The following is an 18,215-nucleotide window of genomic DNA, read 5'->3' as shown; positions in this document are numbered from 1 at the left end:
CTGGAGATATATGGTGGATTCAGGAGTCTACTGAAGAAGAAAACCAGGAGGGCAAAAAGGCGGTACAAAATAGCCTTGACTGAGAAGATTAGGATGAATCCAAAGCAGTCATTTATATTAAAGAAAAAATAATAACTAGTGAGAAAATAGGACCCCTTAAGGACCAAAGTGGACATGTATGTGTGGAACTGCAGGAGATGGGCATGATCCTCAATGAATATTTCTCCTCTGTGTTTACATGGAGAAAGACATATGAAGACTTGGGGAAGTTAGTGGTCATATCTTGGGAGCAATCCATATCATAGCAGAGGAGGTGTTGGACGTATTAGAATGTATGATGGTTAATAAATCTCCTTGTCCTGATCAGATATATCCAAGAATACTACAAGAGGCCAGAAAAGAAATTTTGGGGGCCCGGGCTGATAGTTCTGTATCATCATCAGCCACAGGTGAGGTCCTGGAAGAATGTAGGGTAATGAATGTTGTGTCATTATTCAAAAAGGGCTGCAAAGAAAAGCCTGGGAACTACAGACCAGTCAGCTTAACATCCGTGGTAGGTAGGTAAATTACTTGAGAAGATTCTGAGAGATATGATATAAATGCATTTGGAAAGACGGGGTTTGATTAGGAATAGTCAGCATGGCTTTTAGCATGGGAGATCATGCTTGTTAAGTTTGTTAGAATCCTTTTATGAAGTGACCAGGAAGGTTTACGAGGGCAGGACGTTAAACGTAGTCTATAAGGATTTCATTAAGGCCTTTGATAAGGTTCCACATGGTAGGCTGCTCTGGAAGGTGAGGTGGCAAGGAATACAGGGGGAGCTGGCAAATTGGATACACAGTAGGTTTGATGGAGGGAAGCAGAGGGTAATAGTGGAAGGATGCTTCTCGAACTGGAGGCCTGTGATTAGTAGTGTACCTCATGGGTCGGTGCTGGGCCCATTACTGTTTGTTATCGATGAGAATGTACAAGGCGTGATTAGTAAATTTGCAGATGACACCAGAAATGGTGGCATTATAGACAGTGAGAAGGGTTATCAGAACTTGCTGCAGGACCTTAATCAGCGGGGGAAGTGAGCCGAGAAATGGCAAATGGAGTTTAATACAGATAAGTGTGAGGTCTTACATTTTGGAAAGTCACATCAAGGTAGGATGATCAGGCCTTAAGGAGTGTAAACGAACAGAGGGATCTTGGAGTTCAGGTTCACAGTTCTCTGAAATTTGAGTCATAAGTATTCAGGGCAGTGAAAAAGGCTTTTGGCACGCTAGACTTCATCAATCGGGGCATTGAGTATCGAAGTTAAGAAGTTATGTTGTAGTTGTACAGGACATTGGTGAGGCTGCACTTGGAGTATTGTGTTCAGTTTTTCTCACCTTGCTATAGGAAGGATGTTTTAATCTGGTCAGAGTGCAGAAAAAAATTACAAGATTATTGCCAAGACACAATGGTCTGAGGTCTAGGGAACAGTTGGACAAGCTAGGACATTTTTCTTTAGAGTGTTGGAGACTGAGGGGGTACTTTATAGAAGTCTTTAAGATCATGAGAGGCATGGATAGGGTGCACTCAGTCTTTTTCCCAGTGTTGGGGAATCGAAGACTAGAGGGCATCATTTTAAAGTTCGAGGGGAAAGAATGAAAGGGAACCTGATGGCAGATGTTTTACACAGAGGGTGATACGCATATGGAATGAGGTGCTAGTGGAAGTGTTTGAGGTGGGTACATTAACAACATTTAAAAGACATTTACACACACATATGGAGAGAAAAGGTTTAGCAGGATATGGGCCAAGTGTAGGTGAATGGAGTTAGTGTGGATGGACATTCAGTCAGCATGGATCAGATTGGGCCAAAGGGCTAGTCTCCATGCTGTGGGACTCTTATCACTCTGAGTCCCCGTAGGATGTCCAGCATCTACAAGTTCTTTTACATTCTGTCCACCATAGCCTATTTGAATGCCGCACCACCTTCCTTCACCACCTTAAACATTTACTTCCTGCACCTTGAAAGCACAGTTGCAGCAGTGTATACCAGATACGCGATGCACTGCAGAAACTAAGCACCTAGGCTCCTTCAATAGCAACTTCCAAATTCTCCAACATTCTGGAAGGGCAAAGGCAGCGGAGGCACAGGAACACCGCCACCTATAAGTTCCCCTCCACACTACATACCATGCTGACTTGGAACAATGTTCTCATTTCATCACTGGGTCACAATCCTGGAACTATCTTTGGAACAGCACTGTAGATGTCCTCACATCAGATGGACTGCAGCATTCAAGAAGGCAGCTCATCACCAAATTCTCAAAGGCAAACAGTAGTGAACAATGCAGCGACCTCACAATCTGTGAACAAATAATTAAAAGAAAATTGATGCATTGCCAAGAGAGGATTCACTTCCCAAGACAACCTTGTTTTGGGGATGATACATTTGTGTTCACATTGAACTAGTTATAACCAAAATGCTTTCCTACTTACTTTCCCCCCTTCCACCTTTTCTTTCTTTTCCCCATAAAGATGCTGTCTTATCCTGAGGGGTAAATCCTGCTGGCACTGGTCAACTTCTGGTCCCTCAGCTGCAATACCTTATGTGGAGCATTGACTGTGAGATTTGAACTGTGGGAAACACAATAGTTGAATGCAAACCTGTTCTTCTCATCTGCACACTCATGTTCTCCACAAAGATTGGATTCTGGAGTGAGAATTTGTTTTTTCATCCATCACTGTAGAGGACAGAGAGCAATTGTCATGTCAAGATAAGATCAGTCAATTTTCCACACATTGAGAAGAGGAAATATGGTTTGCGCAGCTCAATTTCAGACCCAGCTGACTTTTTATCCACTCTCCTATAGGGGGATTGACTTCTCTTTTGAAATATTGTATGAGCAAAATTTCAACCCAGACGTAAATTGCACAAAATAATACTAAACAATAATAAGCATACTGTTGAGATAATGTTCTGAAATTTTGCATGTTAAGCAGATTCCAATATGCTGTAAGTCTCATTTTCCCCATCTGCTTCAAGTACCAAATCCTGCTGATAATGGATTCAAGTAGTTGCTGATTGTGATGCTTACGCAATTTCAGAACGTCAAGAAAAAAAGGTTACCAAGATGAACAATGTTCACTAATTTTAAACTGAGCATCATTACCATGATCTTATTCACACTTACACCACAGCTTTGCTTCTGCTGCAGGAAACCTTTCTGATCTCCATTCACTAGGACAGGGAGTAGCTAGCAAATTTAGGCTGTGTAGCTTCTGCTAAGCTATTGTTTTATGAGCTCCACAGTGTAACCAACAAGATTATGGTGCCCAGGCTGTTACGCAGGATTGCAATGAGTCAGTAGTACGTATCCTTTGTTTGTATTGTGGATTTTGTATCACCCCACCCTTCCCAAAAGACATTTTGTGGATCAAAAGATTAATCTGTGGTAAACAATTTTATACTATGCCCCCACAAAGCAGAAGCAAGATAAAAATAACCAGAGTGAATCATACAGCCAAAAACATCCGGGGATGAAATACCTCATCTGTGCTGAATCAACTGGTCTCAGCTGAGGCAGCAGTTGATGAAAAGGGTAACTGTTGCCCTCAGTAGCAATGAACTAGAGGCGGGTGTATCAATCATGATACCTATTTGTGATTGTAAATCAGTGATTCCTGAATGGGAAATGCGCTTATGTGGTCAGAGTAAGCTCAGGTTCAGGCTTGGCTTCAGTGCCACTCCTGGTTGAATAACCTACCAAAACACATTCGTCATAACCTTTCCTTCACTCTAACTCAGTGTCTTTGGTTATTTTCAGTTTTAAAATGTGACTATATCCTGGCATTATGCATAAAAGTTTACAATTTCCTATAAATGGACTTTGAAATAACCCAGCAGAGTCAAGTGAGCATGAGCCAGAGAGCAGCCAGGAAAGTAATAGAGTCATAGCGATGTACAGCACGGAAACAGACCCTTCAGCCCAACCTGTCCGTGCCGACCAGATATCCCAACCCAATCTAGTCCCACCTGCCAGCACCCGGCCCATATCCCTCCAAACCCTTCCTATTCATATAACCATCCAAATGCCTCTTAAATGTTGCAATTGTACCAGCCTTCAGCTCATGAATCAGAGGAACAAAGGCGAAAGTGGACATGGGGACTGCGAAGTAAATGAACTAATGTATTTGGGAAGCGACTAAACCCGAAACACTGCCTATGTAGTGTCTCCCACCCGTCCTCTTCCTCTAACCAAAAAACAATTCTGTGTAGAGGTTGGTACAGTGAGGTTTTTTTAAAAAAATCTTTTCTGGAAACTTAAAGCTGAGGGGATGGAAGCTATGGCAGTTGCTTGCTCCTCTCACAGGTTGTGGGAGGTAAGTGTCTCTGCTGACTTCATCTGCGAGAAGTGTATCAGCTCCTCACAAACTACGCAAGTGTAGCTGAACATGTAGCTGCTGAGCTGGTGTAGGAGGAAGGGCTTCAGGTATATGTACCATTGGGATACCTCCTGGGGAAAGTGGAACCAGTACGAGGAGAACAGGTTAACCTGAAGTAGAAGGGCACCAATATCCTGAGGGGAGATTTGCTAGAGCTCTTCAGGAAGGTTTAAACTAAAAGTTCAGCAGGAGAATGGGAACCAGAGCTACTGATCAGAGGATAGGATAGCTGCTGAACAGGCAGATGTAGTGTGCAGAGAGTCTGAGAGGAAGGCTGGACAGTTGATAGGGCAAAGTTGCAATCAATGTGGTCGTTGAAGTGTGTCTGTTTTAACGCAAGAATTGTCAGGAATAAGTTGGATGAACTTAGACCTTGGATCAATACTTGCAGCTACAATGTGTGGCCATTACGGAGACTTGGATATCAGAGGGACAGGAATATTTATTGGATGTTCCGGGGTAAAGATATTTCAAAAGGAACATGGAGGGAGGTAAAAGAGTTGGGGGAGTGGCATTGCTAATCAGGGATAGTATCACAGCTGCAGAAAAGGAGGCCATCGAGGAGGATTTGTCTCCTGAGTCAGTATGGGTGGAAGTCAGAAACAGGAAAGGAGCAGTCACCTTATTGGGAGTTTTCTATAGACCCTCCAGTAGCAACAGAGACATGGATGAGCAGATTGGGAGGTAGATTTTAGAAACATGCAGAAGTAACAGGGTTGTTGTCACGTGTGACTTCAACTTCCCTAATATTGATTAGAATCTCCTTAGTGCAAATAGTTTGGATGGAGCAGATTTTTATCAGATGTGTCTCGGAAAGATTCCTGACTCAATATGTAGGTAGGCCGATTAGAGGGGAGGCCATATTGGATTTGGTGCTTGACAACAAACCAGGTCAGGTGTCAGATCTCTCAGTAGGAGAACATTTCAGTGATGGTGATCACTACTTCCTGACCTTTACTGCAGTCATGGAGAAGAGTAGGAGCAGATGGTATGGGAAAGTATTTAATTGGACAGCGGGAATTACAATGCTGTTATGCAGGAACTGTGGAGCATAACTTGGGAACAGATATTCTCAGGGAAATGCACATTAGAAATGTGGAGATTGTTAAGGGAGCACTTGCTGCGAGTGCTGGGCAGGTTTGTATACTGAGGCATGGAAGGGATGGTCGGGTGAAGGAACCTTGAATGACAAGAGATGTAGAACATCTCGTCAAGGGGGAAGAAGGAAGCTTACTTAAGGATGAAGAAGCAAGGATCGGACAGGGTTCTAGAGTGTTACAAGATGGCCAGGAAGGAACTGAAGAATGGACTGATGAGAGCTAGAAGGGGCATGAAAAAGCAGGCAGGCAGAAAACCCCAAGGTGTTCTACACTTAAATGAGGAACAAGAGGGTAGCCAGAGTGAGGTTGATGCCGATCAGGGATGGTGGAGGAAACTTGTGCCGAGAGTCAGAGGAGGTAGGGGAGATCCTTGATGAATACTTCAGTATTCACTAGTGAGAGGGACTTTGTTTGTGAGGACAGCGTGAAACAAGCCGATCTGCTCGAACAGATTAATGTTAAGAAGGAGGTTATGCTGGAAATTTTGAAAAACATAAAGATAAATAGGCCAGATGGGATGCATTCAAGGTTAGTGAGGGAAGAGATTGCTGCACCTTTGGTGATGGTCTTTGCGTCCTCATTGTCTACTGGAGTAGTACCAGATGATTGGAGGGTGGCAAATGTTATTCCCTTGTTGAAGCAAGGGAATAGGGATAACCCTGCGAATTACAGACTGATCAGTCTTACGTCGGTGGTGGGCAAATTATTGGAGAGGATTCTGAGAGACAGGATTTATGATTATTTGGAAAAGCATAGTTCGATTAGAGATAATCAGGATGGCATTGTGAGGGGCAGGATGCCTCTCAAAACTTATTGAATTCTTTGAGGATGTGACAAAACACATTGATGAAGGTAGAGCAGTGGATGTGGTGTACATGGATTTTAGCAAGATGTTTGATAAGGTTACCCATGGTAGGCTCATTCAAAAAGTAAGGAGGCAAGGGATACAGAGAAACCTGGCTATCTGGATGCAGAATTGGCTGGCCCATAGCAGACAGAGGGTGGAAGTAGATGGAAAGTATTCAGCCTGGAGCTCGGTGACCAGTGGTGTTCCGCAAGGTTCCGTCCTGGGACCTGTGCTGTTTGTGATTCTTATAAATGACTTGGTTGAGGAAGTGGAAGGTGGGTTAGTAAGTTTGCCGATGAAATGAAGGTTGGTGGAGTTGTGGATAGTGTGGAGGGCTGTTGTAGGTTGTGACGGAACATTGACAGGATGCAGACCGAGGTTGAGAAGTGGCAGATCAATTTCAACCTTGAAAAGTGTGAAGTGATTCATTTTGGAAGGTGGAATTTGCTGCTAATGTATAAAACCCTGGTTAGACCACACTTGGAATTTTGTGTTCGGTTCTGGTTGCCTCATTATAGGAAGGATATGGAAGCTTTCAAGAGGGAACAGAGGAGGTTTACCAGGATGCTGCCTGGACTGGAGGGCATGTCTTATGAAAAAAGGTTGAGAGAGCTAGGGCTTTTCCAATTAGAGCGAAGAAGGATGAGAGGTGACATGATAGAGTTATGCAAGATGAAGAGAGGCGTAGAGTGGATAGCCAGAGACTTTTGCCCAGTGCGGAAATGGCTATCATAATGGGGCCTAATTGTATGGTGACTGGAGGAAGATTTAAGGGAGATGTTAGAGGTAGGTTATTACACAGAGTGGTGGGTGCGTGGAATGCATTGCCAGCAGTGGTGGTAGAATCAGATGCATTAGGGATATTTAGGACACTTAGGAGAGTTACATGGATAATGGTAAAATGAAGGGTTTATGGTTAGTTTGATCTTAGAGTAGGATAAAAGGTCGGTACAACATCGAGGGCTTGAAGGGCCTGTACTGTTCTATGTTGTTAAGAATACACTGGCAGTAAATGATATTGAAGCTATTTGTAAAGTTAAAGAAAAACTGTTTTGAGACACTTTGGGAACTATACAGTGACCAGGTATTTGTCCCATTTTGAGGCACTTGGTAAAGCGGGGGTTTCGACTTTGGTGTTAAAAAGACAATGGACTTTCTAGTGCAAGAGGGAGTCAAGTTGCACAGATCCACTTTTGTCCTTGTATTTGCCAGGTGCAGGAAGGCAATGTTGGATCAAGAGGGAGGAAGAAAGACTTTTTTCATCCCTTCCCCTTGTGAATGTGATAGTGATGAGTCTGATTAAGTAACTCAAGTACAAGTGCAAACAAGATATGGAAAGGGAAAATATCAAATGTTACGACGTCAGTTGGGATCAGTAAAATAAAGAAAAAAAATGTTTTGGCACCTAGTCAAATGACTGGAATCATTGGCACAGTTTGTTCCTAATTCCAGTAAATATCTCTTGACAAAATGCTTTTCCATCTTGTGATGGAAGGAGATTTATGCTGCTAGCAACATCTTTCATTTATCATGAGATCACAAGATGCTTACAGATTAGAAAGCCCATTTAATTTATCCTAATTCATCCATTCTAAAAGAGTTTACCTTCACAACCTTCCCCAAAAGTCAATTTTAAGTATTACTCATTCTTTGCATCTCTCAATTTTGAAATTAGTATTCACTATTTTTATAATATATTTTTATTAAGAAAAAATAGATTTTTAAATATTACAACAAATACAAAACAATGCAATTCAAAACAGTACAAAAATAGTACAAAACTAAACCCAAATAATAAAACAAATTCCACAACCCACCCTCCTATACGAATGTATAAACATATATAGAGAAGTATAAAATTTTTTTAAAAACCTAAACGAGCTATTTAACTAACTAAATAAATACCTGTCAACAAACAAATAAATAGTAATAACTCAGCTCAGCCAAACAAAACACTCATACATTCACAGTTCCTCCTCCCTGGATATTGGACTCATGACACACAATCGTTATAGCTATATAGAAGCCCTTGTTAGTGTGGCAGATAAATCTGTGTCCAGGTATTTCAAAAAGGGTTGCCATGTCTTGTAAAAGTTCTCAGTTTTGTGGTGTGCCATATTTGTGAGAAAATCCATGGGAATATGCTCCATAACAATCTTCCACCAACCCAACAGCCTGGGGGGTTTTCTGATATCCAACCTAGCAAGATATTCTTCCTTGCACAGAATGTAAAAATATTGAAAAGTTTTTCCTCATGTGAGTCTGCAGGAAATGCAATGGGTAGGCCCAAAAGGAGCGAAATAGGGTCTTTCTCCACCTCTACACCTAAAATCCCCTCCATTGCACCCACCATACACTCCAATATGTTTGAAGCCTGTCACAAGACCAAAGACAATGGGTAAGAGTACCCGTACAGCACTTGGGACATGCTGAAGATACCCCTGGTTTAAATTTTGACAAATGGTCTGGGGCTAAGTGAACCTTGTGGAGAATCTTCAACTGTAAAGCATGGGTCCTATTGCAAATTGATATCTTCCTTGCATTCTCCCAAATATCCTCCCATGCCTCTGAAGAAACTTCAACACCCAGCTCTCTCTCCCACATCTTGCAGAGTTGATCAGACTCATCTGAGGTGGCACTCCCCAATTGGTGATATAGAGTATTGACAGAGTGTACTCTTAGCCCTTAGTACCCCTCTTTCTATGTCAGATTTATAGAGATCAGTTAAAAGTGTGGTCTTTTTTTGAATAAAATCCCTAACTTGAAAAAAAACGAAAGAGGCCTCTATTAGGTAACTGGTACTTCTGTACTAACTGATCGAAGGACATCATTACATCGCCCTCAATTAAATCACCCATGCAAGATATACCCCTAGCTGCCTAGCATTTAAATCCTGAATCTATTATACCTGGTTGAAAACTCGGCATGCCCACTAAAGGTGTAAACAAAGATGTTTTGCCAATATTACCATCCCTCTGCCGAATTGCCTTCCATGCTTTAACAGTATTGGTGACTATTGGGTTATGGCAATATTCCCTAACTGTCCTCACTTTGTCCAAAAACAGCAAACTGGTAAGGGGGCACCTTGCCTGGGAGACTTCAATATCTAGTCATATTGGAAGAGAGTCCCCACAAACCCAATCACTTACATAGGTCAACAGTGAGCTTAATTGGTAATTTTTAATGTCCGGAAGGTCTATTTCCACCCCCCCAAATCTGTGAGGCAACTGCAGTTTGGCTAATTTAATGAGGGGCCATTTACGGTGCCAGATAAAAGAGCTGAACCAACCATTCAGTCTCCTGAGTGTTTGTTTATTGAAAATCAGGGGGAGCAACCGTATAGGGTACAACAAACGAAGGAGAATATTCATCTTAATAAGCGCTATCCGACCCAACCATGAGACTGGAAGTGCCTCCCATCTTTGGAGATCTCGTTTAATTTTTTCAAATAATTGAATAAAATTGTCTTTGAACAGCCAATGCCCAAATACACAAAATACCCCTGTGACCACCTAAATGGGAATCTATAGTCACTCTCAAGAGCCAACTCTTTCGTAAGACCACCCATAGGCATAGCCTCTGATTTAGCAAAATTTATCTTATACCCTGAAAAAGCGCCAAACGCATGAATGCATTGTATCAGGCAAGGCACTGAGACTGCTGGATTTGTCAAGAAAATTAGAACATCATCTGCATACAGCGAGATCTTATGTAATTTTGACCCCACTTCTGGAGCTGATATATTGAGATCCCCATGAATGACCTTTGCCAACGGTTCAATCACCAACATAAAAAGTAATGGTGAAAGGGGACAGCCCTGCCGGCTGCCCCTAGAAATATTAAAATTGCTTGATCGTACACCGTTGGTAATGACCGCAGCGAGAGGTATTGTAGAGAACCTTTATCCATCTTATGAAAACTTCGCCCAGACCAAACCAGTCTAGAGTATAGAAAAGGTATGGCCACTCAACTGGTCAAATGCCTTCTCTGCATATAAAGAAATCACCAATCACCAAGGGTTTCAACAGTATAAACACAATATGCTGTTGGTATGCTTGAATTACGTTAAACAGCCTCCTAACGTTATTGGAGGATCTGCGACCTTTTATGAAGCCCGTCTGATCCTCTTTAATAATAGAGGGTAACACAGTCTCCAGCCTTAAAGCAAGAGCCTTAGAGAGGATCTTAAAGTCCACACTTAAGAATGAGGTGGGCCTGTATGAAGCACTGTCTTCCGGATCCTTCCCTTTTTTAAGGATAAGTGAAATATTCGCCTCTCTCAGAGATGGGAGATAAACGTGACTGTATGAATCATTAAACATATTCAGCATCGGGCCTGACAGTATACTTATAAATTCCTTATAGAATTCACTGGGAAGTCCATCAGGACCGGGCACCTTTCCACTCTGAAACTACCTCACAGCTACTATTCACTATTTTGAGATGTCTCCTTTCGTTCAACTGGCGCAGGATAATTTTAAGTGATTTTATGGATTAACTTCATCTACACCACTTACTGTCTTGATTATGTCTATAAGATCACTTCTTAGGTGTCTTTTTTCCTGATGAAGAAAGCTAAAGTCTCTGCAGTTTTTCTAGTTGGCAGTAAGGAATAGTTGTTCCCTTTAGTCTGATGTTTGACACACCATTCTAAGTGGTCACTTGTTCTTTTTACGACAGAACAATTGAAGTAATTTTCATCCAATAGTCCATTATTTGTTAAATCTCTCTTTGAGCCAACTGTCAGCTATTCTAATTTGTTACCACAACTTGAATAGATTAGCACTAGCAGGGCAACATACTTGTGTGTAGTATCAGGTACCGATCCTTTTTTTTATTGTCCTACCCAGGAGAGGGAAGCAAGCAGAGATTCCTCAAACAGGGGAACAGGATTCAAGTTTTGAACAAACTTTCAGAGACCCAAGGGTTTTTGAAGGGAAAATAACATTTTGTATAAAAGAGAGAGAATCAAACTTCATGCAGGCAATCTGAGCAATACTTAGGATGTTCCAATCTGAGATTGGAATCTACTGAAACCAAGGATGCCAGTCGATGGAGTTGAACAATCGAAGGTGAGGCATGAATGCTGTTGGCTGGATTTGTCCTCCCCTTTCTCTATATCCTCCTACAACCTTCAAATCTGTAAGCTGCTCCACTTCTTGTGAACTTCCCTGATTTTCAGGAAGCTGTGCCTTCAGTAGTCCAAACCCTCAGTTCTGAAGTTCCTTCCCTAAGCCTCTACCACACCCCACTTCCAAAACCCATCTTAAAGCGTTTCTCTTAGATTAAAGCCTGACCTAATATCTCCTTGACTTCAAATTTGTACAGTTCTGTGTTGTTAAGATTCTTAACAACACATTGGCAGTAAATGATATTGAAGCTACTTGTGAAGGTAAAGAATAGCTGTTTTGAGACAAGTTTGGGAATTATACAGTGACCAGGTATGTGTCCATTTTGAGGCACTTGGTAGAGCGAGGGTTTTGACAATATAAACACAATATGCGCAATATAAATGCAAATTATTGGTTTGCAAAATTATTGACTTGAAGTAACATTACTTTTAAAAGAAACCCAAAGCCCGATTAAATAGTTGGCCCGTGGGTAGGGATGCTACCGCTGCGCCACATCACTCTTGAGAACGTTTTGACTAGTTTTGAACCAGAGCCCATTCGCTTCTGAAATGATGTAACAACTGCTATACTATGTTGTTGGGACCCCAGCTGAAGGATATGCAAGCACTTAAGGATTAGTGATTCAGGAGTTTAGTCAAAGAATTCCTGAGAGGAATGTTGGTTCCATGCACTGTGCACTAAGTTGAACTAGGTGTGGAATTGCTGAATTCAATTTAGGCCCCAAAAGAATGACAAAGCAGTGACATGAAGAAAGAATAGAACCTTATGTCATCTACAGCATAGAGAAAGGTGTATCTTGATTGTTTTGAATGATGTATAGCAATGACTTGTGTGGAAATTAATGGAGCCCAGTCACAGATTTTGTCAATGTTAAAGTCAATGGCAAATAAATGTTCAAAAATAGTGGTCCCAAAGGTACAACTCCTTGGGCAAAAAAGGAACCAATGTTATGACCAACCCAAGTAAACAGATAATAAATGGTTATCCCAGAACTTTGAAAGTGTTAATAATAATTTTAATAACTTCAGAAATCGCAGTTATTGTGTCAGTAATATGGTCTTGTGAGTTTTAAGGGGATAATCCAATTAGTTTTCAACAAAAAAGAATGGTGTCAGATAGACTGGAGTGATGGCATAGGAAAAATTAAGATGCAAAACCTTGGCAAGAGATTAGTTAGACTGAAGGCCAAATGTGCAATTTAGAAACCGTTGTTCAGCCCAGGAAAAACAGTGCAGGTTCTGGTAGAACAGTGATATGTTTTTAATTTGGTTTGCACAATTTCTCTGCCTTATTGTTGTTGTTTCTTAATTAACCCCTTCAGACGTGTTTTGACAGACCTATGAAGCAGGTGAGACGTGCCCCCAGACCTTCTGGCTCAGAGGTCACTATTACTGTGCCACAAAAGCAGTTTTTCTACCTTCCTTAGTTATTTTTAATCAACCTATTCAGTGATGTTAACATAGTCCCCTAAAATATGTGAGATTTGATCCTGGCCTCCTGGTACAGAGGTTGGGGCACTACCACTGCCTTATTGAGCTTTTGTTTTCCTAATCAACCTGTTCAGAGATGTCATTAATCTGTAGAGCAGGTGGGCTTGAATCTCAGGGGTAGGAATGCTACACCACTGTGCCACAAGAAGCATTCTACCTTAAGATTTTTTTAAAATTTGTTTAACCTAAATTCTAATCCACCTGCTTAGAGATGTTATTACACATCCCGGGACTTGAACCATGGTCCCTTGGTTTAGGGGTAAAAACACTAAAACTGCCTTATTTAAGAACCGTTCTGCTTTATTTAAGTATGTTTTTCTTAATTCAGGCACCTGTCCTCTCCAAAAGAACTAACTAGCCATTAATTAAAGCTCAATGTTAAATGAGAATTATGATGTCTGTGTTAGAGTATATTTTGGTGAATTCTGTTTCTCTCTATTCTGCATCTCCTTAATGTAATGAGACCCTCAAGAGACTGAGTGTAGGATTTTTTTTACTTCTATAAGAAAGATTGCTTTTAGAAATTGTCTTTTTTTACATTTCTAATTTAATTTTGTGTTCTAACTCAACTGATATATAGTCAATGGTGAGAAGGTGTATGTCAAGATGATTCTTGTTACTTCATTTAAAAATAGTTCAGTCTGGATCGTTAACTACTTTAACAATTCTTGATCCATTTTCCAGCTAAATCAAAAGAAGGGAACATTTGGCCTTTGGTGCGTATTTACCGTGGTGGATTCTTGCTGATCGAGTTTCTCTTTCTGCTTGGCATCAACACATATGGTTGGCGGCAGGCTGGAGTGAACCACGTGCTAATCTTTGAACTCAACCCCAGAAGCAATCTGTCCCATCAACATCTCTTTGAGGTTGGTCATCTCATATGTGACTGATAGGTCTATGGCAGGTCTTAACTTTCCCAGTCGTGTTTATTTTCTTAATCTGTTCATTCACAAAACTTCACCTCATGTATTTGTATTAATCAAAGATATGCATCTTTTATTAAATTCATGAATTTGGGTCAGCTCTAAATAATCATCCTCAAGCAATCTCAGTTCAGTTTCTCCGGTGGAGAAATGTTCTGTTAAATAAGTGCTGTAATGTGAGTTTCTGTGCTCTCTTTATTGGTTATTTCATTTGCAGCCTGTTTAGCCCCTCAGAACGTTTTTCATATTTTGCTGAGATTTTTATCGGTTCCTTTGGGGCTACTTTCTAACGTTATGAAGTAATGTTTTTGCAGAATTCCAGTAGATACTTGACCAACCTAGAAGGAGCAGCATTTGCCATAATGTCAGAGCTGAAACATAATGTCAAAGATTTCAGTTATCCCAGCACCACATTCTTATCCTACTGCCAAAGAGGGCACTTGGCAGTTGTTTTTTTTTCAAACTGGGCCACATGCCCAGGAGTAGTGATATTGTTTGCTTTCTTTATACCATCAATGTCATCAAGACCCTACTCACCAAGAGGGCTTTTTTTAAATCACTGAAAATCAGGATACATGCACTCCCATGAAACACTCTTTTCCCCAACTGTCAAATTCTGTGGGGCAGATGCCTAGTTTTTCCATGTTCCGAGAACTGACTGACATGCGAGTGTTATGGCCCTCATCCTTTTTCTTGCAAAGTCTTAATCTATCCTGGTACCTATCAAACAGAAAGCACCTCTGCAGCTACAAAGAATGGTTTGTAGGTAAGCAATTGGGAGTGGGATCTTGGAACTGTGTCTATAGTTGCCGTGGCACAGTGATGCAGTGCAAATGAATTTCCTCATTCATTGTGACCCCTTAGAGTATAAATGATTTTTGGAAGAAATATGATGTACCAGTAATAAACAGGGATAGAAAAAAAAATGAAATGTGCTTGAGAAATCACACATTTGGGAGAGTGAATTATCCTTTTGGTCTGGAAGTGCATGTAGTTCAAGAGTAAGATAATGAGTGGGTGGAAAATAATGCAATGTTGTTATTAATCACCTTCCCCATATCAAGAGCCTATTTCATCACTAAGTCCAACAATTAGAAGACACTTTGAAGCTCAAGTTCTTGTCAAGAGATGTACACATTCAAATAATCAACTCCATGCTGAAAATATGAAACACAATTAAACAAACACTTAATCATGGTCATTGAGTATTTCCTTTCCAAAAGGATCATTTTGGGAACTGTCTCTGTTATATGTGTGAGATACAGTTGTTAGGCTCATCGCTGGTTATTCATTAAATAGTGCATATCTTTACTAATAATCAAAGTATCCAGGAGATGCAAAAACTTGAGGGAATAAGAAATTCACTCATCCAATCTTGCTCAGTCAAGCTAAAATCTGTCTATCCTGTTCGGGAATCTGTTTTATACTTGATCATTGCATCATAAGTATCTGATAAAGTTCCCTTCAATGTACTTCCTTTAAACGAGGATTATTTCCACACACAGCCCTGTTGGCGTCTACTCCACACAGACATTGGAATCATAATTAATTAAATTGTGCCTTGTATTCAAATGTGTAAGGGAGCAGAATTGGCTTATTGACTTGCTTTGTTTCTGTGTAAAATAAATAAAAGCATTTACCTTCTTACAGATTGCTGGCTTCCTGGGAGTCCTTTGGGGCTTGAGTCTGTTCATCAGTTTGTATGGGTCATACGACTTAATTCCAATGCAGGTCAACCCCCTCATACTGTATGGGTTCATGTTCCTGTTTCTCATCAATCCCACAAAAACCTGCTACTATAAGTCTAGATTCTGGTTGTTAAAGCTCCTGGTAAGTAAGAAGTTTTTTTCCCTCGAGTTCTTCACATTTTTATCTGCATATTGATTTTATTTACTGGGATTAAAGTACTGAACTATCCCCACAGCTTGACCACTTTCTCTTAAGCTAGATATTTTTTTTAAGTGAGTCACTGTCATGGATTCATAGAAATGTACAACACAAAAACAGACCTTTTGGTCCAACTCGTCCATACCGACCAGATATCCTAACCCAATCTAGTCCCACCTGCCAGTACCTGGCCCATATCCCTCCAAACCCTTCCTAATTCATATACCCATCCAAATGCCTTTTAAATATTGCAATTGTACTAGCCTCCACCACTTCCTCTGGCAGCTCATTCCAGACATGTACCACCCTCTGCATGAAAAAGTTGCCCCATAAGTCTCTTTCATATCTTTCCCCTCTCACCGTCAACCTATGCCCTCTAGTTCTGGACTCCCCCTTCCCCAGAGAAGAGACATTGTCTATTTATCCTATCCATGCCCCTTATGATTTAACAGATCTCTATAAGGTCAGCCCTCAGCCTCTGACGCTCCAGGGAAAACAGCCCCTATTTAACCTCTCCCTATAGCTCTAACCCTCCAACCCTGGCGGCAACATTGTAAATCTTTTCTGAATCCTTTCAAGTTTCACAACATCCTTCCGATAGGAAGGAGATCAGAATTGTACGCAATATTCCAAAATGGCCTAACCAATGTACTGTACAGCTGCAACATGACTTCTCAACTCCTGTACTCAATATTCTGACCAATAAAGGAAAGCATACCAAACACCACCTTCACTATCCTATTTATCTACTTTCAAGGAGCTATGAATCTGCACTCCAAGGTCTCTTTGTTCAGCAACACTCCCTAGGATCTTACCATTAAGTGTATAAGTCCTGCTAAGATTTGCTTTTCCAAAATGCAGAACCTCACATTTATCTAAATTAAACTCCATCTGCCACTTCTCAGTTCATTGGCCCAACTGATCAAAATCCCGTTGTAATCGAAGGTAACCTACTTCACTGTCCACTACACCTCCAATTTTGGTGTCATTTGCAAACTTACTAAGTATACCTCTTATGCTCCCATCCAAATCATTTATATAAGTGACGAAAAGTAGTGGATCCAGCACCAATCCTTGTGGCACTCCACTGGTCACAGGCCTCCAGCCTGAAAAGCAACCCTCCACCCCAACCCTCTGTTTTCTGCCTTTGACCCGAATCTGTATCCAAATGGCTCGTTCTCCGTGTATTCCGTGAGATCTAACCTTGCTAATCAGTCTCCCATGGGGAACCTTGTCGAACGCCTTACTGTAGTCCATATTGATCATGTCCACCGCTCGGCCTTCATCTTTGTTACTTCTTCAAAAAAACTCAATCAAGTCTGTGAGAATGATTTCCCACGCACAAAGTCATGTTGACTGCCCCTAATCAGTCTTTGCCTTTCCAAATACATGTACATCCTGTCCCTCAGAATTCCCTCCAACAACTTGCCCACCACCGACATCAGGCTCACTGGCCTATAGTTCCCTGGCTTGTCCTTAATACCTTTCATAAACAGTGCCACCATGTTAGCCAATCCCCAGTCTTCTGGCACCTCATCTGTGATGATCAATGATACAAATATCTCAACAAGGGGTCCAGCAATCGCTTCCCAAGCTTCCCACAGAGTTCTAGGGTACACCTGATCAGGTCCTGGGGATTTATCCACTTTTTTGTGTTTAAAGACATCCAGCACGTCCTCCTCTGTAATATGGACATTTTTCAAAGCGTCACCATCTATTTCCCAACACTCTATATCTTCCACAGTAAACACTGAGAGAGAGATTTGTCAAAATATCGTAGATAGTTTTATCAAGCTTGCCAGCATCTGTTCAATGTTTTTTGGGAAATGTGGTACACAGTATCCTCTATAGTTATGAACTAATTTAAAACAAGCTGTATTTATACGCTGGAATTTTGTGTCAGAAATGGAATGCATTTCTCTGAAGGTAGGATTAGAACTTGTTTTTATTAAAAACAATAATGCTGACTCCATCTTGGATTTCAGCTGGAAGCATAAACAATCAGTCTGTACATGTTTAGGAAAAAGGTATCTTTGCAGTGAAAAGTGAGAAATTAACAAAATATAGTTGGCAGTGATAGGCTTTGCATTTGCCTCATTAATACTAGAACTAACAAACCACCCACATGGTCGGCAAATTTTCCAACCTTAGGATAGGCAAGCAAAGACCAGTTTTGTCCATAATGTTTGGAATATCATAAGAGTTATCGAGGTTGACAGCAAGGAAACAGGCCCTTGGGCCCAACCTGTCCATGCTGCCCAGATTTCACAATTGAAATAGTGCCATTTTCCTGCATTTGGTCCGTATCCCTCCATACTTATCCCAGCTGTGTATCTGTCCAAATGTTTCTTAAATTGTACTCACCCCCACACTACCTGTGGCAGCCACCCTCCATGTGAGAGACTTGCCTCTCTGGA

The 18,215-nt window shown here is 41.1% G+C and overlaps 1 protein-coding gene across 1 annotated transcript in view; it reads left to right on the top strand.

The window, feature by feature from the left end:
• The window catches only part of LOC132818937 (solute carrier family 53 member 1-like), a 305,740-nt gene that overhangs the window by 215,294 nt on the left and 72,231 nt on the right, over positions 1-18,215 (top strand). The window contains exons 8-9 of the mRNA XM_060830078.1: positions 13,673-13,854; positions 15,562-15,741. Coding sequence (XP_060686061.1) covers positions 13,673-13,854; positions 15,562-15,741 — 362 coding nt within the window. The remainder of the gene's footprint in view (positions 1-13,672; positions 13,855-15,561; positions 15,742-18,215) is intronic.

Source organism: Hemiscyllium ocellatum, chromosome 9 (genome assembly GCF_020745735.1).
Source record: "Hemiscyllium ocellatum isolate sHemOce1 chromosome 9, sHemOce1.pat.X.cur, whole genome shotgun sequence".
Lineage (NCBI taxonomy): Eukaryota > Metazoa > Chordata > Chondrichthyes > Orectolobiformes > Hemiscylliidae > Hemiscyllium > Hemiscyllium ocellatum.
Note: the sequence above shows the minus strand (reverse complement) of the source record. Positions and strands in the feature narration are given on the sequence as shown.